General features: G+C 34.7%; 1 protein-coding gene across 1 annotated transcript; it reads right to left on the reverse strand.

Annotated features, from left to right (window-relative positions):
- Positions 1-606: 606 nt before the first annotated feature.
- On the reverse strand, positions 607-24,993 carry LOC306868350 (uncharacterized protein; the record flags this gene model as incomplete). Its single annotated transcript, XM_079414455.1, has 15 exons — positions 24,880-24,993; positions 14,284-14,391; positions 8,117-8,236; positions 6,853-7,282; positions 6,689-6,733; positions 6,040-6,588; positions 5,344-5,417; positions 4,984-5,233; positions 3,935-4,066; positions 3,794-3,837; positions 3,635-3,710; positions 3,419-3,559; positions 3,183-3,305; positions 1,398-1,466; positions 607-648 (listed from the first exon to the last, which is right to left on the reverse strand). The coding sequence occupies exons 2-15, from the start codon at positions 14,361-14,363 to the stop codon at positions 607-609; spliced, it is 2,175 nt and encodes a 724-aa protein (XP_079270581.1). The 5' UTR covers positions 14,364-14,391; positions 24,880-24,993.
- Positions 24,994-26,393: the final 1,400 nt, after the last annotated feature.

The raw sequence follows: 26,393 nt of genomic DNA on the forward strand, positions 1-26,393 counted from the left end.
ACAGATTCCTGTCAGGATTCATGTGCTAGATTTGGGTGTTAAGGAGGTTAATGTGACATAATGTGATACTTTTATCCTTTCTGTAAATCTGAATATTAAACTGCTTTGCTGTGTGACATCATGCTAATCCAGTGATTCATGCCCATGCAGTGGTACAAGAGAACAGCTGCGGCAGGGAATGCGACGCATCACGACACAATGCTACATGGGAGGCGCTGGGTGAAACAAACACGTTGGAATTATGTCTGACACGCCGGCGGTCCAATACAAGAGAACAGGATCCGGGCTTTAAATATAGCGTGGCATGATATGCGAATGAGAGATTTACCATCTTGCTGGCCAGTTAGGGTCATGACTTCATACATTTGCTGTCGTCACAATGTCAGTTTAAACACCTCCCACTGCTCCACCCTTTTTAGGGAGCAAAGCTACTCATTGGTGTGAAGATACTTTGAAAAATGTCTTTTTTGTCCAACGAATGAAAATGAGGGCACATGTTATTTTTCGGACCCCATTTGAGTTTCATTGTATGGACAAAGCTTTTGAAACATTCTGCAAAATATCTTTTGTGTTCCACAGAAAAAAAAAAGCAAAAAGTCACAAAGGTCACTCACCATTTGTGACGAATTTACTCTTGGCCGCGAACACCTGAAACAAAAAGCAACCCAATAAGAATGTGATTTGAAAAAGTGCTGCACCTTCAACCCAATCTGATGTGAATATTTTTCGAAATGGCAATTTTATATGAATTCGTACAATGTGAACTGTATGAAAAGTATGATTTTTGGAAAAAGTATTCATGAAAGTCCACGCCTAAACATAACCATCACTAGGGTGTGAGCAGATGGTACAAAAATGCATGAATATCATCATATGAATTAGCTACCAATTCGTCAAAATGTAAAATAGTGCCAAGAGATTGTGTTGGTATTTTGGTACTATTAAAGGTACAACTGTTAATAATATTGGGGACAAAGTTATAATGAGAAACATTCTGGTAACAATATATGAGAAGGGGATGATGGGATGCATCAAACCATTGCCATCCAGTCATATACAGTATAAAATTAACCACTGAGATGATAGACCCTTCCAGGTGAAAGGTCTTTTTGGAAACAGGGCCATTTCTTGAATTCATAAGGACTGGGACCAAACTGTTATGTATATTCGACTAACTAAAGACATGCTAGCTAATTGTAAAGTGGGTAGGTGAGCCAATAATTTGAGTAAAGAGAATAACAAACCATAAAGTCAACAGGTACTGTATCAAACACCACTTAAGCTTTTCCTGTAACACCTCAAGATCTGTCAGTCTTTTCTGGGTCGGTCAAAAGTAAACAATCAATGAAATAACTGACTTTAATGGACTTAAACATCATATAATGTTTCCACCTTACCTTGGCAGATGTGGAGCCCTTTGTTTCCCATGGGCCACGTGGTTTAGTGACCTCAGCTGGCTTTTGCTCCTTTCAAAACACAAAATTACACCACCCCGTTTAGATTTGCATACAGTAGGTTAATGGATTTTGTATGAATGTTTTACGTTAAGTGTACCTTTCTAGAGGGGGATTGAACAGAAGCAGAGGAAAAACAGCAGACAGTAGCATGACAGGAAAGGGAAAAGGAAAAGAAAAGGCCACAGCTAGAGGAGTGGGAAGAGATGGCGATAAAATCAGTAATGGAAAGATATAGGATCCTTTCAATAAAGTACTGAGACTGTTTCAGATGGCAATAGCTTTGTACAGAATGAATACTTTAAGCATGTACCATGGTATTCCAAGGTACTCCAAAGAATACCATAGTGTTATTGTTATTATTATTTTTTTGTGATCAGTTCTCAATATTAACTTTTGCCGCAAGCTCCTAATTTGCTGATTATTAGTCCTAAGGTAGTTTTTTATATATGTTTTTATTTGTTATTTTTATTTCTATATACTTTTTAAATCTAACCCACAAATGCAATACACTGAAGAATCGCTGGAGGGCCACCTTGTACCATGCAGAATTTAAAAGTGTTCAGCTAAATTTACTTCTACTTGTGTGAAACCACACTTCACTGTTCATGTGAACGGTTTGAATTCTATTATAGAGAATGTAGATACATAAAGACCATTCTCCCTAATTCTCCCTAGTCTGTGAGCATAAAACACATTAAAACGGATACAAGTTCAAATGAAAAGTAAATCTGATTTATCTCAACTCTCATAAATAACTTTTAAAGAAATCCCCTCTCAGACACAGTCAGTTTTTTCTTATTACCGTAGTCATTGCAAATTGTGTACTCTAACCACATCAAAATAGGTCAAATCTTCACAGAGAGGGTTGTCTGATGGTCATAGACTGTGTGTGAACACGTCCACCATAATCAATGTCTGATTCTTATATAGTTACTGGAGTCTCCAGTTCACTTCTTAATGTACGTGTGTTACAATATGAGTGACTCTGATCTTGAAGGCTGGTAAAAGAAGCTTAAAATAAACATAGAGCCATGAGTGAAATATAACTCAGGAGAGAAGGTTGAAGCTGTGCCACATCAATGCAGAGCAAGTTTCAACACTTGACCTTTCACTGATTTCTACATAAACATTCTTTTTTTGTTTTATGTCAAAGCATAGAAGGTTTCTTGGACTGACAAGAACACTACTCCATTTTAAATCCATTAATTTTCAGTTCACAAGATCTCTAGATTTCAGTTCTCTGGTATCTACCAGTTTTTTTTTTTTTTTTTTTTTTTTTTCGACAACAGGTGGCGTTAAACAACCATTAAGCTCCTCTCCATGTGAAGAGCATTTCCTATTTACTGCATTTCACTGAAGGCCTAGATATATGGACAAAATTATATTAGAAAATGAAGCCTTGGCAAGTAACTGAAATAAGTTTAAACTTAAGCATTAAAACGACTAAAAACTAAAATTGGTATAAAATTGAAATAAAACTATATAGAGATATTTAAAACAAATAATAATAAAATTAAATTTCTAAAACTTTAAATTTAAAATGAAAAAAAAAAATTCAGAATTTTAATAAATACTATAATATCATATAATTAATACTACAATAACACTGGCAGATAGATAGATAGATAGATAGATAGACAGACAGACAGACAGACAGACAGACAGACAGACAGACAGATAGATAGATAGTCAGACAAACAGATGTAGACAAAGTGACGGACTGACTGTTTTGGCAGGTGGTTTTTCTGGTTCAGGAGCTGGTTTGGGTTCAGCAGGTTTGGGCTCTGGAGTCTTGGTTTTCCAGCTGTTAATGCGACCAACCACACCAATGTTCAGGCCAGCTGTTTCCTGAGAGGACAGTTAGCAGGAATTCATACTTTTGTTTGTCACATTAATACTGCATCATCTGCTTATTTCAGTAATCATGTACTAAAACTCTTCATTCGTCTCTTCTCTTGTACCTTGGTGACCGGTGGGGGGCTTGCAGGACTCGGGGTGGGATTGACCACATTCCCCTTCTCCCACATACTCTTGATGCTCCGCAGACCTTCAGCCACAGGTACGTCCACGGGAGATTTGGGTGATTTGGTCACTTCTTTGGTCTGCTGAGCAACAGATAGAGTCTCAAACTGAGTCATAAATGACAGCTGGCTGCTCTAGTTTTTACAGTTCCTCACCTGAACAGCAGAAGTGTATTGCTCTAGTCTGTTTCCAATCTTGCAAACTAATGGAGTGTGTGACGTCTTCACCGGACTGGTGTAAATAAACAACAGTATCAACTCAGTATATGCCAGACTCCAGTATTTGTTTGACTGTTGATTAAACACACTTCTTACCTTTTTAGAGCAGATTTGTTCAGAAATTCTGCTTTCTCTCCAATCTGTCACAGAACAGTATCACATAAAGCACATTATTATAGTACTATGTTAAAAAAAACATGGTAATACAGTGTCAGAATAGATCATAGAGCCATTAACCTTTGCAGAGGCACCCTTCGGAGCAATGAATGGTGCTTTGCTCCCTTCTTTCAATTCCTCCTTTTGTTTTTTTTTCTCGGCTGCCTCTGCTCTCCTTCGCTCAATCTCTTCCTTCATCTTCCTTCTCTCTTCCTGTTCATTTTATTTATGAGAAAACAAGGGCAGCATACGTCTCACAAATAAAGTAAATGTGGTGCCGTTTACAAAAAAATATGTTTGGTTTTCCACTGCACTACTTTTTCATAGTTTTTTTCTTCATTAGACAGATGTCTTCGACCTTTGCACATGCAATGCTCTCATTTTGCACACAGCATGGCACTCCAAAAATGCATAAATGTGAGTTTAGATGTGTTTTTGCATTTCACTACTTTTCAATTGCTTTTTTACGTAAACTCGCGTTAGACGGACATATTTGATCAATGCTTGCATTGCACTCGTTTTGCATACAACTAAAAATATGGGTCTTAAATTAAAATACGTTTTAGAAAACTTTTAGACTGCACTACTTTTATATTGTTTTTCAATGTAAATTTGAGTTAGCTGTGTTTTACATTCCACTGCGTTAAGTTTCAATTGCTTTTCTTCGTAAACTTGTGTTGAACCTTTGTCCATTGCGCTTGCATTCCTCTCGTTTTGCACATAACTCAAAATATGGCTTCTTTTAAATTGAAGTTTTATAAAACTTTTAAAACTTTTAGAAAATGCATCTCAAGACATTGCCCGCATCTCACATTTTTTATTTTTTTTTTACATTAAAACATGTTGCGTGAATATCCCTTTAGTCTGCATAGATTTTAATTCTGGCACGATGATACATTCCAATTTGCTTATTATTTGTATAGGATACTATGCCAGAATGTGTCCCAAATAATTTTTAGAGTTTTTAAATCAAGAATTTGTGTGTGTTTTAGGCTATAGATATGTCAAGAAAGTCACATCAAGTTGACTAAATACTGGCATACTGCATGTCTATATACTTAAAAGTACATATTTTACCAGCACAGTACATACTTAGTAAGCATAGCATTTGCCCAAATTTATTTTTCTACCTCCTCTTTGGCTTTCTTTTCTGCCAACTGCTGTTTCTTCTGCTTTTCTTCCTCCTCCAGAATCTTCCTCCTTTCCTCCCTCTTCTTCTTCAGCTCCTCGAGCTCAGCCTCGGCAGTTTGCTGCTTCTGCTTCATCTTCTCCAAGACCTCACTGTCTGTCTCGTTCCGCCTGCGCTTCAGCTCCTGCAGCTTGCGTTCTGCCTCCAGCTTGGCGATGGGATCTTGCTTTTCTGTGTCAGGAGAACGCAAGCTGGTGGGATTAAAGCGTGAAGAAAAAATGTCTTTATATTCATTTTGGCTCTCAAAAAAAAACTGGGAATGCAAATAGAGTAAATTATGAAATGAGAAATGAGTCTTTGCCTTAGTGTCTTCTCTGGTTTCTTGGCTTTGGTGGTGCTGTCAGCTACATCTTGGGGCTTTGTTGACACTTTCAGCTTTGAATGGAGAAACAGTGAATATTATTTTACTCTCAGGTTGTGCTGTCATTCCATCAGCCATAAATGTTTTGGTAGAACTGTGATGGTATTTGGACATTAACTTACTTTGTCACGTAAAAAGGAAGGTTTTGGTTTTTCCTCTACAACCTAAAGAGATAAAACAGGCCTTTATTTCTATCATTAGTGTTAGCAAGTGATTTTTCTAATATAGAAATCAGTGGGTATAGCATGGAGAATTGACCAAACCTCATGCAAATTACACAGCAACATCAGGCAGAGTCTTGACACAAATATTGTTTTCAGAACTGCACGTATAAAGTAAGTGATAAAAGTATGTGATATGTGATCATACATGGGTTAATCTCATGAAAACTTTTTTGGTGCATTGTGACATTCTTATTGCTGTAATAAGTAATAAAATAATTTTAAGTGTATTACAGTAAAATAATGTAAAACAAAAATAAACTGGGATAAATTAAATACAACACATCACAGGTTTCATGAGATTGACGCAAAAACTGTGTCCATCCAGTCAAACCAAAAAGCGCAGTAAGAGCGTGGGCTGTGCATAAATTACATCTGTGATTTCTATGCATCACTCAGGCTAAGAGGTGAATACCTCCTTCTTTGATCTGATTTTTTCCTCTACTTTGACCTTAGTTTCTTCAGCTCCTTTCTTCCATTTAGGCTTTTCCTCAACCTCTTTCTTTGGAGCCACAGGTTTCTCCTCAACCTTCTTTGGTGTTGATGGTTTTTCTTCAACCTCCCTCTTCAGCTGTGGTTTCTCCTCTTCTTTCTTTGGGGTTTTGGCCTTCAACTCAACTTCCCTAATTGATTTTTTTGGTGTTTCTTCAACAGGCACACGGGGTTTCTCTTGCTCCTTCATAGGTTTCTCATCTTTCTTCTTCACTGGAGCTTCATCTTGAATTTGAACCTTCACCACAACAGGTTTTTCTTCAGGTTTCTTTACCTGTTCTTCTTTCTCCACCAGTTTTTCCTCTTCAGTTTGTGGTGTAGTTGGCTGCACTATGACTTCCACCTCTACTTGGTCCTCTTTTGTTGGTTCTTTTCTTGATATTTCATATTCATCTTCAACCTCTTTATTTTCTAAGTCTGCACTGGCTAAATCTGCATTTGTTTGTTCTTTAATCTCTATCTTAGTTTCTTCCTAAAAATATAACAAATAATTTAAAACATTTTCCAACTATAAATCAATTCAAAAGTAACTTTTGCATTAAAACCCCTAGCAAATCCTTAGAATCTCATACCTCATTCAGTGCAGCTGGTTCTTTGGGTTTCTCCTCTGTGGATTTCTGTAACAAATTAAGTGTCAGAACAAACTAATATTATAGAAACCACATGAAATGCGTTGCTAACATACTAAACTTTCATCATATGATGGAATGACAGCAAAAAATGTTGAAGAAATGACCTGTTCTCCCTGTTTATCTTCCTCTTCTGGTTCACCAGTCTTCTCAGGAGATTCTTTGGGTTCCTCTGCTGCTGTGACTGGCACTGGATCCTCCTTTTTTGTGATTGCCTCCTCAACTTCAACGCTGCTTTCCTCTGTCTTTTCTTCCTCTTTTTTCTCTTCGCTTTCCTTCCAAGAACTGGTCTCTGTTGAAGAAACATTATTTTGGGAGGACTCTTGTTCACCATTTCTACCACTTGGATCGTCCTCTGTGGTGGTGGAGACAGTTTCATCTGTGATGGTGGGATCAAGTTCCTTCTGTCTCTCCAAAGCTTCCTCCATCCTTTTCTGTCTCCGCTCTTCTCTTTTGGCGATCCTCTCTAAGAGAGCCTGATCATCATCATCATCCTCAGCTGGTGCAGAACTAGTGATCAAGGAGGACGTCTCCTTACTGAAAACAACAATATTATCAGTATAGTCAAGTATTTATGTTTTGAAAAGATATGGCATTTTGTTTCAGGCTTTGGTTAAGTTTAGTATTGGCTAGGTTTTTTGTTTGTTTTTACACTTTTTTAGTTTAAAGGGAGATTTATGTTCAGCCAAAAATGAAAATTCTGTCATTAATTACTCACCCTCATGTTGTTCCAAACCCGTACGACCTTCGTTCACTTTCTGAACACAAATTAAGATATTTTTGATGAAATTCGAGAGCTTTCTAACCCTGCATAGACAGCAACGCAACTGACACGTTCAAGGCCCAGAAAGGTAGTAAGGACATCATTAAAATAGTCCTTGTGATGTCAGTGGTTCAACTGTAATGTTATGAAGCTAACAATGTCCTTACTACCTTTCTAGGCTTTGAATATATCAGTTGTGTTGCTGTTTATGGAGGGTCAGAAAGCTCTTGGATTTATTAATTTGTGTTCCAAAGATGAACAAAGGTCTTCCAGGTTTTGAACGATATGAAGGTGAGTAATTAACGACAAAATTTTCATTTTTAGGAGAACTATCTCTTTTAATTTCAGCATAAAAAAAAACAAAACATGTATTTTAAATCAGAATTTTAGTAAAGAACCTTTTTGTAGGTAAAGAAACCTTACAAACAAATTCTTGTAAAGTTTTGTAAATAAATTCATATGTAGGCACAGTTTATATTTGTTGACGAATCTAATTTCAAGCATTTATATATAAAACTTTAGATCAAATACTTATCATTTTAAAGATCATTAGTAAGACAGCTTTTTTGTGCAAAATGCATGAGAAAACTGTTTTTGGATGGCTCTACCTGTTAGTTTCTGTTGTAGTGTTATTTGACTCTTCATTCTCCACATTGCGCAGGCGTTCCTGACGGGCTCGTCTCCGGCGCTCTCGGGCTGCTTCCTCATCATCATCATGGGAGTTCATCCTGTAGACGCGGTGGGACACAGGCATGTAAGTAAAGACTCTCATTCTTCAGTATGAATGCAGACAGACAATACTGACAGATATATGAATGCTTCTTGGCTCAGTGCTGAAAGAGCCTGTGGGAAACACACTTCATAAACTTTACATCACCCCAAAGAGTCAATAATGTTTATACGAGCAAATGTGAGCTTGAAAATGAATCTACACAGAGTCTACAAAAAAAAAAAAAAAAAAAAAATCCTAAAAAAAGTGCATAAATTTATTCACAAAATGTAATCTTAAAACAATTACGAATGCAATTGCAATTATAATATTAATTATTTTATTTATTTATTTAAATTAAACATTGGTCATGCTGAGAGTTGTTGTTTATTGCAATATACAAAAGATATTCTTACAAAACATTTAGTGCTGTTAAACGATTAATCGCGATTAATTGCATCCATATATTTTATATTATATATAAATAAATTTAATATGTGACCCTGGACCACAAAACCAGTCTTAGGTTGCTGGGGTATATTTGTAGCAATAAGCCAATAATTAATTGTATGGGTCAAAATGATCAGTTTTTCTTTTATGCCAAAAATCATTAGGATATTAATTAAAGATCATGTTCCATGAAGATATTTTGTAAATTCCCTACCCCAAATATATCAAAACATAATTTTTGATTAGTAATATACATTGCTGAGTGCTTTATTTGGATAACTTTAAAGGTGATTTTCATAATACACATATATTATGTAAACAGTTTTTTTTATTTTGGATGCGATTAATCATTTGACGGCCCTAAAAACATTACAGTGGTACCATGGTACAATAATGGTACTAAATGGACATATCATGCTACTAAATGTTTCTATAATATATAAGATAATTTAAATGGTATAACCTTGGTATAAACATGGCAATATGATTCCAATACCAATACTTTTCTGTTGACTGAATTAGACCTTGAGATCTGAATTAGACCATATAAACAGTTTCTTGTGTTTATTTATGCTTGGTCTGCCAGCTTGCTTAAGATACTGGTCAGACCCAAAAACCTCAACTGTAATGAAATCTTTGAGGCATGGGAGGATACAGAGAGAGGTCTGGACTGCAATCTGAGGGGAAAGCTTTGTTAGCATCCTAGCGTCATGGTAAATTAGCAAGATTGTAAACTCGGATGCCAAATGTACTGTTTTCCCTCAGGAATGCAACATTGTCAGGCTTAGATGTTCTCGAATTCTCCGCCTTGCCGTTGTATTTGAGTGAGTCTGGCCTGGCTTGAGTTTGCCATGGCATGTTGGTGTTTATAAGGCAGTGAGAGCTCTTGAAATGGCCAATTGATGGAGGATGGGTTTTATTTTTTCCCCTTCTCCTCTTCACTTCCCTTCCCAATCATTTGCAGATGTTGTAGATGGTAGAGAGAAACCCATAACAGGGACCGCAATTCTGTTTCTCCATCCTGATACCAACAGCGGAAATCCGAAACAATCCGTTCCTCTCAGGGAGTTCCATATGAAAAAGGTCATCCAAAAAGACTTTTCCGATTTTCCTATAAGAATACAGTCTGTCTTCTGTAAGAAGTGTTGCTGGATGAATACAATAGCTTTCAGACCTCCAGTGCGGCAGATGAAATACAAGGAGAGATGGAAGGAGAAAGCTCACACTCCTGACAGATACTGAAACATTATGGCTGAATCTTGGAATAAAAGCAGCAGTCAAAACATTCCAAAGTCTGTGGAGTTTCCTTAACCTGCTGCAGAGAGATTCAGCACATGACAGGCCAGATTCCCATTGTATTGAAGACCAGGGCTGCGCTGCGTTTCTCAAAAGCATTGTAAACCTGAGGGGATCGTAGAGACTGCTGCTGCCAATGGGTCCTACAATCTACTTAGGTTTACAGTGCTACTGGGAAGCATTAGCTAGTCAAAAATACAGCTGTGCTAGTTTCATGTCTTTCATATCACTCTGTGGTCTCTTTCTTTTCATGTAATGAAATACTTTTCAGCTTAAATTAATTTTTATTTTCTATTTAGTTATAATGTACAGCCAGTCTGTCATGATAACTAACTAAACTCCTACAGGGTGATAAGAGACCCCTACTTCTTGGTTATTTTGTTAAAATAACAGGACACCATCCACTACATATTTTTTAGGTGAATAGATGATTATGTATAATATACTGTAAAAAAACCAAAAACTATTTTAAAAGTAAAGGAATATAAAAATACAAAATAAACAAAAATTGAAACATCAAAAATAAACATTGTTTATAATTTAAAATATGTCAATGTTCTCTTTAAAAAAAAAAAATCAAATAGCAACAGAATTTATGGTGAAAATATTTATTACTTTCAACAAGACATTGCATGTACTTATACAATAAAGTATTTTTAAACCTTTAAGTACAAAAATACAAGTCATTTTATAATGCACTATGAAAGAAAACATTGCTAGAAAGGCCTTAATATTATCACGTGACCTTCACTCTCTTGCATCCTCTAAAATGCATCAGTTAAAGCCTAAATGATTGGTAAAGTGTTATGTCCATCAAAAAACTGATGTAATATTGAGAAATCCTTTTTGGGACCCTGAAAAGATGAATGAAGACTGATTCCCTGAAGACTGAATTAAATGAATGAGAAGCCACATCATTTCTTTGACAATATAGTTGATACTTGAAAATTAAATTGGACAGAATTATGATGGCATCATTCTGAAGTGGTAATATGCTGAAACTATTGAATAAGCAAATACATTTACAAAATATGCTGATGCATCCGGCGAGCTGTTTAATCAAGCAGAAGGGATTTATGGGTGATGCCATGTTCACTTCCTTTGACATAAATAGGCGGGTTCTCTCCGTTGCTGTTTTGAACTGGAAACCATGACAGGCAGCTGGGATTCGGGGGAGTTCAGATTCTTTAGCATCAATAATTTTCATAGAGAATATTTATTTTCCAGATATGATTCCAAGTTTGTTTTCTCCACTACAATGCCAATGGATGTGGTAGAAATGCCTTGAGGTTTCTTTCTTGGGACTCATTAATCTCAATAAAGTTTCTCTCTCGGATATTCCAGCACATATGCACTGCAGTTTCTAAGACCAGACTGAAATATGACATTGTGCAGCAGAAGTGAAGGATTGTGAAGAAGAGAAATATATTCCCCACACTCAGAGTTTAACATGCACACAACGGGAGAAAGTGTCAGAATTCATCATTTCTCCAGATAGACGTTAAGTAAGGCATGGTGGATATGGCTTGAGGATTCGCTGGATTGAAAATGATTTTTATCAAAGGTTTGATTTCCTTTTCTACTTTGATTGTTGCCGAAGCTTAAAAGTGCCCTTCATTTTTTTTTTTTTTTTCATTTTGTCAGGCTGCTTTCTTTTAGTTGAGCTGAGACCACTGGGTCAAAATACATAAGATTATCTATGAAAATGAAACAAATCTTTATAATATATATAATATTTAATATATAATATATCAGTTAAAATTTATAAAATAGATTTTTAATATTAACAGATTATTCCAAACGTTATGAAGAATTTAATAATAATATATAATATGTTAATATAATTATTTTAATGAACATTCAATTTTATTTTATTTAGGACTGCTGTATCACTTAATTTCTTAATGAAGTATATTTTATGTATTTTTAATAAATTAATAGAAAGTGTTATCCTTCTTTTCTGAATTTTCATCACAAAGACTATTGCATAAAAAATATCCCTGAGGATAAACACTGTAATCTTCTATATTGCAACTGCAAAGACAGAAAAGCATGGAAAGTGTGAGCCTGATAGTGATAGTGTTATTGTTAGAGTATCTAACAACCAAAAAAACTGAAATGATGCAGAGCTAAGATCCGTAGCTTTTCCAAGTACACTATGCCATCCATTAACACCACCACCACCTCCCACAAATACACAAACAATACAAAACTGATCATGTGCATTCCAGCCTACGTGAAAATATGATCATATGTGTTGACAGTCACCATTATGTGCATTCATCTGTTCTCATTCCCTCACAAAGAGCAGTAAAGCATCTGTCGTCTCCTGTAGTACACATCTGCGGATCAGTCCTTAAATGGAGAGCTGGACAGTGGGAGTTATAGAAGGATGGAGAAACTGCAGCTCTTGGTCTATGAGTGGGCCAAGTCATCCTGAACTATAAACACTCTGAACAAACCTGACCTGCCAAACCCTCACTGCATATTACCTATGCTAATATACAGTTTTTATGTATTTCAAGAAGTAATATAAAGAGAATAAAGTTTTGCAAGCCTTTTACCATGACCGTTTTAAATGTCCATATTTTTCATATTACACAAGAATGTTAATGTTCGCTGCTGGGTAGCACTTGATGTAGTTCTTGAAATAAAGGTGGATTTCCACAGAAGGATTGCGTCAAAACGGAAACACGTGAATAAATATAATCTGGTTTAAACAAACCCAGTGTAAACACAGAATAACTGACATTGAATGTGTACAAAAGACCAATAATGCAATGGCATGCTATTTCTCTTTTCTTTATAATGAAACTAAACATTTCTCCTTTAGTTAGCTCAATTGGGTCCACTTATTACATTTTACAAATTATATTATATGAATAATATTTTTTTCCATAAAATTTTACCTGTTTTTAAGATATTTTTAAAGATATTCTGCATTGTATTTTTTTAAGTATCCATTATTCTTAATGTTGATTCTCATTTGAAATTTACTATAACAAAACAAATATATTTTTTATTGATATCAGCATAATTTAGACAGTACAACAAACTACAATGATTTAAAAATCATTTGTGATTTAAATTAGGCTATACATATTTTTTAATTACAGTAATACAGAGAATAATAATAATTTTGCATTAAAATAATGATAATTACAGAAAAATGCTTATTTATTTTCTTAAATATAATTTTTAATTTCTTTCTCGGTTTTACGGCAGTGTGATTAAAGTAGTCTAAAACTAAAACGGAAACAAAAATTAAAACTATTAAAAAATATTTTCATTACTTTGAAATAAACATTTACTGAAATAAAATAAAATTTTAACTTAATTTTAAATTTTAACTTAATATGTGACCCTGGACCAAAAAAACAGTCTTAAGTGTCAATTTTTCAAATTGGCCGAGATACAACTATTTGAAAATATGGAATCTGAGGGTGCAAAAAAATCCAAATATTGAGAAAATTGCCTTTAAAGTTGTCCAAATTAAGTTCTTAGTAATGTATATTACTAATCAAAAATGAAGTGTTTGTATATTTACGGTAAGAAATTTACAAAATATCTTCATGGAACATGATCTTCACTTAATATTCTAATGATTTTTGGCATAAAAGAAAAATCAACAATTTTGACCCACACAATGTATTTTTGGCTTTTGCTACAAATATACCCCAGTGACTTAAGACTGGTTTTGCGGTCCAGGGTCACATATACTAAAATAACTAAAACCCAAATAGACAATTATTAAAATAAAAGAAATGAAAAACAGAACATATAAAAATATTAATTTTAATTATTAGAGTATTTAATTGATACTAAAATAACACCCTATTGCACTGAGATTTAAAGGTTTGAACATTAAATAAACTAAACCTAAATTATGCACATCCCATCTACCAGTGCAACTATTCCTTGTCTGAAAGAAATTAAAATATATATCCAATGTGTGTCTGTCTAAAATCAGATATTATCTGGATTTACTCTACCAACACGGCAACTGTAACAAAGCACTGTAAATGTAGGAAGACATTTACAAGCATGTCAACCTTTATAAGGAATAGAGAGGCGAGCAGAGGCACGGTTGTTTGGATGACGCAGACACAGGCCTCTCCAACTTGGCCAGACTATTATAGACAGCACTGCGGTGGCTTAAAATAGTATTAAACTCATCATCGGGATGACAGTGATCTGAATTTTATTGCATCATCTAAAATGATGAATTCCATTTGATAATGGAAGCAATTGAGAGCAAATTCAACATTTAAAAAAAAAAGAGGTAAATAATGTGTTTGAATGAATGTGTTTGTGACTTACTTCTCTGCCTCCCGCTGCATCTCTTCTCGCTTTTGTCTCCGTAACTCTCTGCGGCGCTCAAAATCAAAGTCCTCATCCATGATTCACACAGAGCTCTTGGGGTACAGGCTGAAAGAGAGAAAGACAGTCAGACAGGGTGGGATTTATAAAGATTTGAACTGTCCTGATCACTTTAATTCAAAGTCAAGACGCTCCCTGTCAGCTGTTTGGCTTATAACTCACCAGGACCACAACATTCCAGTTTCTTGATCCATTTCCCTGGAACAACTACCAGGAAAGGCAAACTATGCCACAAATTTAACTTCACCACTGATCTTCTCTATTCATGGACATATTATTTTAAGTTTCAATATCCTCCTTTACTCTTTGCTCTTGCCATACAATGTTTGTATAATGTATCGTTTTTAAGAATTTATATAAGCTATGTTCATATGAATCGTTTTAATTCTCCATCTTGAAGTATAGCATTTCCTGGTCTTCTGTATCATTCAGATTAATCATTCATTTGTGTTTTCTGCTTGTATGCCCAACACCAAACAGAGCTAAGGAAGTGGCAAATTTCAGTTAACCAGTGCATGTTTGCTTACATTTTCTGAAATAATGAATAATGTAAACAAAGCCAACAAATATAATTGTGCTAGAAGGGTAAAGTATGTCATAAAAGAGGGTTTCCTGAACAACAAACCAAGACCCAAGTGCTTTCACCAATATTAAGAGGCAAAAAACATCTAATTCCTGGAATTAAATAGGCTATATCATAACTTGATAATTTTGTGTTTTATCACTAATACAAAAAAATGATGGTTTCCCCAAACGCACACCTCATCTGTCATTGGTTGGAATCTTATGAAGCCATTGGTTGAACCAGTGTTGTCGAAAATGCCAGTGTTTTAAGCGGGAATCATTAACCTAAATGCTTACTTAGTTAGCTATTCATTAGATACTAGTGCTTATTCATTAGATACTAGTGCTTATTCATTAGATACTAGTGCTTATTCATTAGATACTAGTGCTTATTCATTATATACTAGTGCTTATTCATTAGATACTAGTGCTTATTCATTAGATACTAGTGCTTATTCATTAGATACTAGTGCTTATTCATTAGATACTAGTGCTTATTCATTAGATACTAGTGCTTATTCATTAGATACTAGTGCTTATTCATTAGATACTAGTGCTTATTCATTAGATACTAGTGCTTATTCATTAGATACTAGTGCTTATTCATTAGATACTAGTACTTATTCATTAGATACTAGTGCTTATTCATTAGATACTAGTACTTATTCATTAGACACTAGTACTTATTTCAATAGTGACTAGTAACTATTATATTGTTACTAGTAACAAATGTAAAAAAAAATGCCATTGACTTCTATGGGGATCCATCATTGAGATATCAACTATTCAGTTTTGACTAGTAAGTATTCCACTAGTGACTAGTACTTAATTTTTATGTACTAGTAGTTATTCATTAGGTACTAGTACGTATTTTTAGATACTAGTACTCATTCATTAGATACTAGTTGTTATTTATTAGGTATTAGTACTTATTCAATAGATACTAGTACACATTTATTAGATACTAGTCTTAGCGGTTTGAATCGTTATGATTAACTGTGAAGAATGGTTCCTGAGACAAAAATTCAAATGAACCATTTACGAACCAAACAACGTTTTTAGTTTTTGCCTTGAATTGGGTGCTGTATGGAATAATGACACTTAAATAAAATGAAGAAATACATTTTAAATTACAATTTAATAATTAATTCAAACAAAAATATATAACCTTTTAAATGGACGTATTAAATGCCATGTTTATAATTCATGTTGGTTAAATGCAATAATAAATGGAATCATTTAAATTTACATTTTCGAGGGCCAAAAAACAAAACAAAAACAACAATCATTTGCAAGTTTATTTTCTTTGTCGTTTGGTTAAATACTTTTCTTTAGTTCACCCAAAAATGAAAATGTTGTAATCATTTACTTACTGTAACGCAGTGAACAAGACGTGAGACGTGCGGATCCATTTGCAAGGCTTTTATTCAGAGACGTGGTCATAAACACAGGCAGGGTCAAAACATCGACAAACAAGTATGTCAAGGGCAAGACACGGAGTAATCCTAGGACAAGTGTGGGTCTTTGATCGGCGAACGATATCCAGAGGGTTTGAGAAGAGGGGTAGTCTGATAACCTGATTAAAAATCCAAACGAGGTATAAACAGAGTCCGAACGGTGAGACAAGGGTTAATCTAAGATACACGGGCAGGAATCAGGAAACTTGGCTATAAACAAAAACTAAACTTAGACGTAGAAAACACGGAAGGGTCCGTAATGTAGGAGAGTGATAAACGCTAGACAATACTGGAACTAAACAAACACAGAATGGCTCGGTAAGGCAGCTAACACTAGGAGAGTGCTAAACGCAGAACAATACTCGGCGATCTGTGAAAGGAAGTCCATGGTTTAAGTAGGGTGTGTGACAAAAGACCACGAACCGGATTCGTGACACTTGCCCTAAGTTGTAATATTTTCCCATACCATGGCAGTCAATGGATAGAAGAAAGAAAGAAATGTGTAGGCCTACAGGTTTGAAACAATGTAAGGGTGAGTAAATGATGACAGAATTTTTTTATTTTTGGTTGAACTTTCCCTTCAAAAAGTGTCTTTGGACAATTCAAAGTCGATATAAGATGGAGAGTAATTGGAATTGGAGAGTTTACATAGATTTAAATATGTTCATTTATTTTTCAAATAAAAATGATTTATTAATTTATTTTGTTATTATTTTATTGAACCACATTTTATAACATTGGTTAAAATGTATAACTTCTTGCTTCATTTTATTTTTTAAGCATCAGTCCTAGACTAGAATTTTAATACAGTAGGGTTCTGAGAGCACTTTAGCATCTGTGACAGAGAACTTGGTTGGATAATTCTGTTAAGGATTTTATAGTTCGTCTCTCTGCAAGACACCAGCACCCATTTTATATTACAATACCTTTGCATCGATATGGGAACAATTAGGTTGGTGCTTTCACAAAGCCTGTTCTGTGTTCTTCTCTCCATATCACATGTGTGTAGCGCTGGGCCAGACAGAAAGCGCCCAGCAGGCCAGAGGTGAGCGGACTTGTTGGACAGCTGCTTCCACTGGAGCTGCAGGCGTGTTTGGTTTGGCTCTCCTCCAGAGGCAGAGGAACAAGCACCAGTCTAAAGAGTCTCCATATGTGCATAAACTGAAAAAAGTCCTGTAATGGTGACCTCATGTGAGGGCTTTCTGGGTGACAGACGCATAAGGCTTTTAACCCCTGCCTACAACCTGTCACATTTGTCAGCAGAAGGTTGATGTGCTTTGACCACTGGGTTAATGTATTGCAACCACGCATAAGATAATATGTATGCAATTTCCTACATTTGCATTTGGTTTGATGTGAGAAAGTGTTGGATTGTGACCCCAGTGGAAAACTAGTGAATTGATCAGATTTCAGTGGAGCACTTTTCACTGCATTTATCAAATCAGTTTTTAACACAGTTGCCTGCACTTGTTTTGTATAGGAACCCGTGAACAAGCATCAGTCCTGTTTTACTAACCATGGTAGTTAAAAATGAAATGGTGAAAAAGTTATACGTGAGTTAAGTCCATAATCTTGTATATATATATATATATATATATATATATATACAGTCATGGCAAAAAATATCGGCACCCTTGGTAAATATGTTCTAACCTTTCATTGGATAATAAGAATTTAAAATGGGGGGAAATATCATTATGAAATAAATGTTTTTCTCTAATACACATTGGCCGCAATTTACGGCACCCTTTTGTTCAATACTTTTTGAAACCTCCATTTGCCAGTTTAACAGCTCTAAATTTTCAATGCAGATTAATTTTCACAGCCTTCTTTGATCATATTTGCCAAGGGTGCCGATATTTTTGGCCATGACTGTATATATATATATATATAGGCTTATATATAGTCATTTGTCTTAATGAATACAAGAATTTTACAAGAATAGCAATTTGAGAAAATGATATATAATAAATGATATAGATAAAATTATATACTGTATAAATGTATTTCTTTAGTTTACATAACTTTTTAATGTTAGATTTCTTTAAATACATTGCTGATAATTTCAGTACTTAGCAAAAACATTTCATTTTATTTATGTTAAATTCATTATTGAAATGTTTTAAGATTAAAGCTACTTTTCTTTGTTTTACATTCCTAAAACTCCTTTATTTAGGCTTTTTTTCAGTTTTAATGAAGAAATTGGAGATTTTCATTATGGTCTGAAACTTTTAAACCCCATTGCATGTCTCTGTAGCACTCTAGCAGAATAATATATTTCTATAATATATTTCCCTATGTTAGGACAAAACACGAGGACTTGATAAAGGAAATCAACAACTTCAGGAACAAATGGAGACACTGAAGAATTCAGGAAATTCCTTAATGCAAAATAGCTGTTAAAATAGAGGTTAATAAAACCAGACTAAGTGATCAGATTCTCAGAATAATTCAAAGGCATTCTCTTTTTCTGTTCCCATTTCTCTTGCTCATTACAGAGCGCTTTTGGGTAGTGGGCATGTTATACATTTCCCAGACTCCCTTTCGCTGTCCAGTCTTCCTACCACAAGTTATCATCGAGTCCAGAAATCATTTCCACATGACGGAGACGGAGAACATATTTTAATTTATACATCTGTGACTGATTCCAGGTCCTGGGCAAATTGCCCTCTTCATGGTATTCATTTTTTTACGCAGAGAGTTTGAAAGCACTAGACTCCACTAGAATGACCAACATAATGCTTTTGCACTAAAGTAAACAGATGGAAAAAAAGCTTGAAATGAAATGAATCTCATTAGAACTTCTACAATTAGAACTTTTACAATGCAGACTGACAGATCATGTCCAAATCTGTTAAAAAGATTCATATAGCGTATCTTAAGCCCGTAATGGAATTTCTGTGTCAGGAAGTCAGCATTTCAGAGCTTTTGCTACCACCCAGGTAAGACTGGGTGAAGCCATTTACAATAGCGTAACGAGCTGTCTAGTGGGTTTTCAATAAAGCTTTATTATGTGCGGACAGGACAAACGTGTGGAGCCAGAATACACATCAAGGCGGATCTACGTTCAAGCCAAAACCAACGAGAGCTGTGCAAGATGCTGAAACGATTTTCTAGTCACTGATAAAGTACCTGCTTTCCATTTGATTTATTCACTTATTCAGACCTTAAGACAGTGCTATGCTATAGTTTCATCTCTCTTGCATCACTCTGTGGTCTCCTTCTGGAGATGAACCTAATGAAATAATTTCACGTTTAACATTTTATGGTTATTCTTTTATTCATTTGCTCACAGTCACAAGATATAACAACTCAAAGGGTTAGTTCACCCAAAAAATTAAATTCTATCATTAATTACTCACCCTCATGCATGGCGTTCTAAAGACCATTGTTCATCTTCTGAACACAAAATAAAGATATTTTTTGATGAAATCTGAGAGCTCTCTGACCCTGCATAGACAGCAAGGCAACTACCACGTTCAAGAAAGTTAGTTAGGACATGATTAAAATAGTCCAAGTGACATCAGCGGTTCAACCTTAATTTTATGAAGCTACGAGAATACTTTTTGTGCTCAGAAAACAAAAATAACGACTTCATTCAACAATTTCTTCTTTTCCGTGTCAGTCTTCGACGCACGTTCATGAGAGTTTCATCAAAAATATTTTAATTTGTGTTCAGAAGATGAACGAAGGTCTTGTGGGTTTGGAACGACATGAGGGAGAGTAATTAATGACAGAATTTTCATTTCTGGGTGAACTATCCCTTTAACAAAAATTAGGATTTAAAAAAAAATACTTTTAGGGACCTCATTCCACTTGTTACACTTGTTGCTGGTCAAAAATGACCAACCTACAAAAAATTGCTTATAAATTGCTGTATTATTCCTAAATATTGGATTATTTTCTTTCTATAAGAACAGGTTTTATATTTCTTTTTGAAACTGATAGGCTTCATTGATCTGAACTTATGCACCTTAGTTTTTGAGTGAACACTGCCAAAATTATGTTACAAATAATGTTTTTTTATTTAAAAAAAATAGCATAATGAGAGATCTACTGGACATTAAAAAAAAAAAGGTTATTTTTGACCAAGAACACCAAATTTGATGGATGTAGCCATGTAAAGTAGGATAATGTACGTTGTAAATTTTTTTTTATTTTTTTGATTCCACATATTCACAAACATATAAATGTTGCGATAGATTTTCATGTATAAAGACATATTGACACTTTATCAAATAAAATAGAATTATATAATATTCTATGGATTTTTTTCAACTGGGTTGACGCTTATTTATATTTATTTATTTTATTACTTTACATTGGCAGTGAATCAAGCCCTCTCGAGTCCCTTCACTCCCCTGCTTCCACCGCACCAATCTCCAGGTGCACAGACCGGGGATCCCCAACCAGAGATGCACTGAATCAATGGCTCGTAAAATTCTGACCCGATAAATATGTGAAGGCTTTTTGTGCCATGACGTGTAACAGGACAGAGTTGCTGCTCACTGTTGAGACCTTGCATAACCAAACATGGATAAAGATATTCACCCTGTGAAACTAACATGGACTTCAATTTAGAGAGCAAGACTTGGATCTCTAAACAAGTACTGTATACTACTGTGGGAGTTTCAATAGTAATTTGGGGAAATGGGATTATTTAGTGCAGCCCTGCAGGCACTGGAAAACAAACTGTCCTCAGAATGTTAAACTGTAGAGTCTTGATCATCTAAATGAGTCATTCTCGCTTTCTTTCGCTGACCTGCCCATTTCCTCCTGAATTAAGGGTAGCTACACCTGTGCCCCTTACAGAACAGAAAACCTTCTGTTTCAGAATAACCCCATCATATGTCTTTGTCTAATTCTGTACCAAGGGCTACAACCTTTTAGCCACTAGAAATAGTCACAAATGTAATAGGTTTCATGTATCTTTATAATTATAGGATGTGGACACACTGTTAAAAAAGTTCAAATTTTAAAGTCCCCATGAAATCAAATTTGAAGTTTTATGGTTTTTAGTATGTATATGTTATGTGCTCCAAAACAATGAAAAAAATAATAATCATATTTACAAGATATAAGAATTCAGAACTTATAGTCTCTAACTCCCGTTAATATGGATCAACGATTTTCATGACATCACCTTGCACTTCAGCTTCTCATCAAACTTTCTGTCCAATCAAATGCTCTCTAGAATCCAAAGTGTCCCGCCCCTTAACACAATAAATTTAAAAAGGGGGCGGAACTGCTTGATATGTCCCGCCCTGTCTTGCAATTACACTATGACCATATTTCTTACTTTTTTCATTTTTTTTTCAAAAGAAATCTCTTAAGCTCAGACGGCATTTAAGGCTGCATTTACTGAATCAAAAAGTACAGTGAAAACAATAATATTGTAAAAATATTATTACAAGTTAATATAGCTTTTTTGTATTTTCATATATATTTTAAAATATAGTTTATTCCTGTGATGCAAAGCTGAATTTTACCATTTGATTGATATTTAACTGTAAATTGCTTTTAGCCTAATTATATTGCGTGTAATCTGTTGTCACATAATATATATTTATTTATCATTAATTATGTTCTATCATCTTAAATCATTTTTACAGTGCAAGCAGAAGCACCATCTCCTATTAAAACTCTTTGTCGTGCACATACTTTTGACATATGGTGAACTTTGAATTACTGCATTACTATACATTCTTTAAAAATACTACAGGCTTTAGCCTCCTTAAACTCTCACCAGCATTCAAAGAGGAAACATTTGCAGACTTCTGTCTATTTAATGCATTCCAGCAGACCCCCTCAAACAGTGTGAGTCAAATAAAATTGGTTTGGATTATAATCAGTTCTGTGCTTCCTACATATGACCACAAACAATTGTTTCCATTTTGCCATATTCAAGGAAATATTAAAGGAGCTTCAACGTTTAAATGTACCATTGGACAGGTGGCCAACTGTGACCGAGAATGGTGAGCAATAATTTTCATTCCATCTCTTTATTTAGCAAAACAACCCAAAAAGGTAAGAATGATCCCACTTTTAGCAATGTCCTCGATTTTCCAAGTATACAATATTTCCTCAGAGTTTACAAATTGTTTCGAAAGTGCGAAGGAGGTGGACTACAGGACACCAAGATGCTCGAAAAGGAACCTTAACTGCAGTTAAACACATTCCAAATCTCCAGGGCAGCAAGACATTGATCATAGCCAGACAGATCCACATGTATCAGGAAGGAGATGGTCTCATGCCTAGTGGCTTATACCATGTAAGGAAAAAGCCCGACTTGGCACACGTGCGCTTCAGCGCCGAGGATTTTCCACAGCTAGATACCTGGATAACTTATGATAAACAGTATGTTGCGATGGAACACATTCAAGGAATAAACCTCAAAACGGAATTTGGGATTTTGGCCTCACAGCTGCAAACTTCTCTGTACATTTTTGATGGACCTACCCAAAGACAGTTCAGTTTCGTCTTACTGTGACCTCACGCCTTGGGAATGCTACATGTGCCAATTGTCCATCATCTTTGGTTAAGTGGTACTCCAGCTCCAATATATATAATTCCATCCCAAAAAATGTTTGCTGCATAATTCAAGGCAGCACTATGGAAACCCGGTCTTCAAATAACCTGCTTTTCAACATCTGGCAGCAGTGAAGTTTGTATTAAATGAGCTGTCTAAGGGATTGTGTCTTGTTATATATTTAACTAAACGAATGGTGCTAAAGGTCTAAATCCAAATCTTCTATCAAGCACAACTGAAATAACTATAGATTACTTTGAGGACATAGTCTGGTTTAGATCCAATTCGCTCAGAACCGATGTCAGGATTAAGCCAATTTAGAAATTGAATGAGTGATTGTGATTTTTAAATGTCTTTATATTAGTTTTGAATATTCAAACTGGAATTCTTGCCAACCAAAGCACCAGTTCGAATATCATTGAGTCTTTTTATGTTGTTGGATGATTCCTTTGAGAAAAACGAATCTACCTGGTCCTTGACGGGCCCCTGCTGACCCAGCTTCCCTCCTTCCCTATTTCTCCCCTGAGTCTGGGCACTAAGAGCATTCCCAAGCTTGATCCCATCCCACTCCGGAAGCACAGGGCAGTACTCCTAACATCCTGTGCCAAGGCCCTGTTATCGCTGTGCGCTGAATTGCCTCCAGATTCTGTTCAGCTGCACAAAACTCACACACCACTCACTGCTGCGGTGCATTCTACACTCTGCTTCATCTGTCATCAGATCTGCACTCTGGGATAAAATACTGAGACTTTTTTTTTTTTAAGGGGGGGGGGGGTGATGATGAATGCTTTTGCAGTGAATAATTTTTTATCAAAATGTATAATAATTTGAATAATAATAAAACATGTTTTTAAAATAAATATTTTGGTCTAAAATCTATAGTAATAATAATTATAAGCAAATTCATTTCTTATGAGAAATACTTTTTGGTTAAATTTGTTATTGTTATTTTAAATATTGTGTGTGTGTGTGTGTGTGTGTGTGTGTAAGAAAATATTTATAAGTATTTATTACGAAAAACAGTTTTTGGCCATTATTGCTATTATTATTATTAAATAATTATTATATATTTCTATAATCGTTGTTATTATTTTGGCTTATTATTATTATTTATAAATATTATTTTGTTGAAGAAATGTATTTTTGACCATTATTATTATTTATATTTTTTCTTTTAATGAAATAGCATCTCAACCTACCAATAACTTTAATTATTATTATTGGTAGTACTAGTAAAATAATTAAAACAATTGTTTAAATAGGCTATATTATGATGATTTTATTTTTTTTTATGTTACCTTTTACATTTTTGTTTGTCTTCTAATTTTTTTTTTTTTTTTTTTTTTTTTTCAAAGCATAAAGGGTTGCTCAGTGGCAAGTTTAGTAGTGACAACTTATATTCTTCTGGGAAATTTCGGAACATGGAAATGTTCAAAAGCCTTATTCTAAGACTTTAATGCCTATACCTCAACCTACTCCTGCGATATTCACTGTAAGTTGTACAAATGTGACATCTAGCCCCCGCCTCCCTCTCTATGCAGCGAGCAGAGAGTATTTTGAAGTATTGATGCAAGTGCACTGCTGGCCGTCACATGCGCACAGAAACTCATTGTAAAGATCCAAAGGCTGCATGAGCTCATTCTAAAAACAACTAGTAGTTAGTGAATTTGTGGGAAACCCTCCAATTAACTTGGACGGTCATTTAAAAGCAAAGATTTAAAAACATACAGATGTTCTTGACAAGGGACCAAGTGGCAGGTGAAAACAGCATTTTCAACATGCAATTCATTTGTCCACCGCAAGAGTCTTGTGCTGCCAGCAAGTTTAATTTCAGTAAATTATGTTTCCATCATAGGCATGCCTCTATACGATGAATTTGTGCACACGGTCAATTTTAAATAATATTTAATTAAGAAGTAATTCTATTTTAATTAAGAAAGGTTTTTAAAGGTTAATTTTGAAGGACTATATGCATGTAACCCTTACCTGTAACGAACTGTAGCGGGTTTCAGCGCGCTGTCCAGTTTTGAAGAGTGATCGTGCTGCTGAAAGGGCAATGCAGGAATTACACGAGTCGTGCCTCTACATTTGATCAAATGTGCAGCGGTTCAGACTCCGCCTCTGCTGAGCTCCATCACTTCAAAGCAGTTGGCTGCAGTCTTCCAGCGCTTTCCTCCATCCATAAGTAGCCTAATAGATCATATAAGCTAATAAAGAATATAAAGAATAAGCTAATAGAGTGTCATATTCTACACTCCTATCTGATATCGCCCCCAACAGAGGTTCTCTTGTATTAAACCAACAAGTTTTTAAAATTAGCAAGCTCAAAAAATTAAAATTACAATAAAGTTACATTCACCCTTCTGAGTAAAAACAAAACAAGATGGTTTGCTAGTCTCTACAACCGCTTTACTCTGATTTAAGTTTGTTTTGTTGTAGGCTATTTTGGGTCAGTGTTAATTTGTTTTCTTTTGTTTGGGATTAGTAATTATTTTGTTTTGGGTCATTGTAATTTTTTTGTTTTGTTTGTTTTTGCTTGTTTTGGGTCAGTGTATTTTTTGTTTGTTTTTGCTTGTTTTGTTTTGGGTCAGTGTATTTTTGTTTGTATGTTTTGTTTTGGGTCAGTGTATTTTTTTTTTGTTTGTTTTGTTTTGTGTCAGTGTATTTTTTATTTATTTTTTGTTTTGGGACAGTGTATTTTTTTGTTTTTGCTTGTCTTGTTGTTGGGGCAGTCTAATTGTTTTGTTTGGGGTCAGTGCACTTTCATAAGTGTACATGCTTTGTTGTTTTTGCAGCTCAATGCAGCTTATTGTTAAAAAAAACTTTTGTAATTTTTGTTAACCAAACTGCAACAAATTGCTTTTTAGTTTATTTTTGTTGTAAATGTGAATTTTATTTTATCATACATTTTTTTCACATTTAGTTACACTGTCATAAAATATTGCCATGGTATAAAACTTCTGCCATACTCTCAATAATTATTTTGTGATCACATTTTATGTTGTTTGGTAAATTTTCATGGGCAAATCCCAGTCATTTCTATAGGAATCCATGCAACTGTGCATAAAAAAAAAGAAAAGCTGTTTAACTTGAAAGTGACTTCTGTGCAAATTGTGCTTAATATATGCTTGCATTAAATGCAGTGAAATTTTGTTAATGTGATTGCACCTGTCTGCAATTCCAATTATATAAAAATAATATAATTATAATTTTATTATAATAAAATCACAAAAATTGTATAACTTACATTTGGAATCTCCTTCAAAAAGTCTGAGAAACTTTTTTTAATTGCAACGAAGGTTACATTAGTTAGCATTAACAATAACTGTAGTAACTTTAATATTTTGGTTTGAAATATGTTGTTGGTTTTTTGCAGCTAAGTTTGTCCTGCTTGAGCAATAGAGAACATCAATTAGGCTAGTTTACAGCCACATCAAGAAAATAATAGATGTTCCAGTAATGTCCCTGAACTATTGGCATGCTAACGTCCTACCCATAAC

The sequence above is a fragment of the Barbus barbus genome (genome assembly GCF_936440315.1).
Source record: "Barbus barbus genome assembly, chromosome: 50".
Classification (NCBI taxonomy): Eukaryota; Metazoa; Chordata; class Actinopteri; order Cypriniformes; family Cyprinidae; genus Barbus; species Barbus barbus.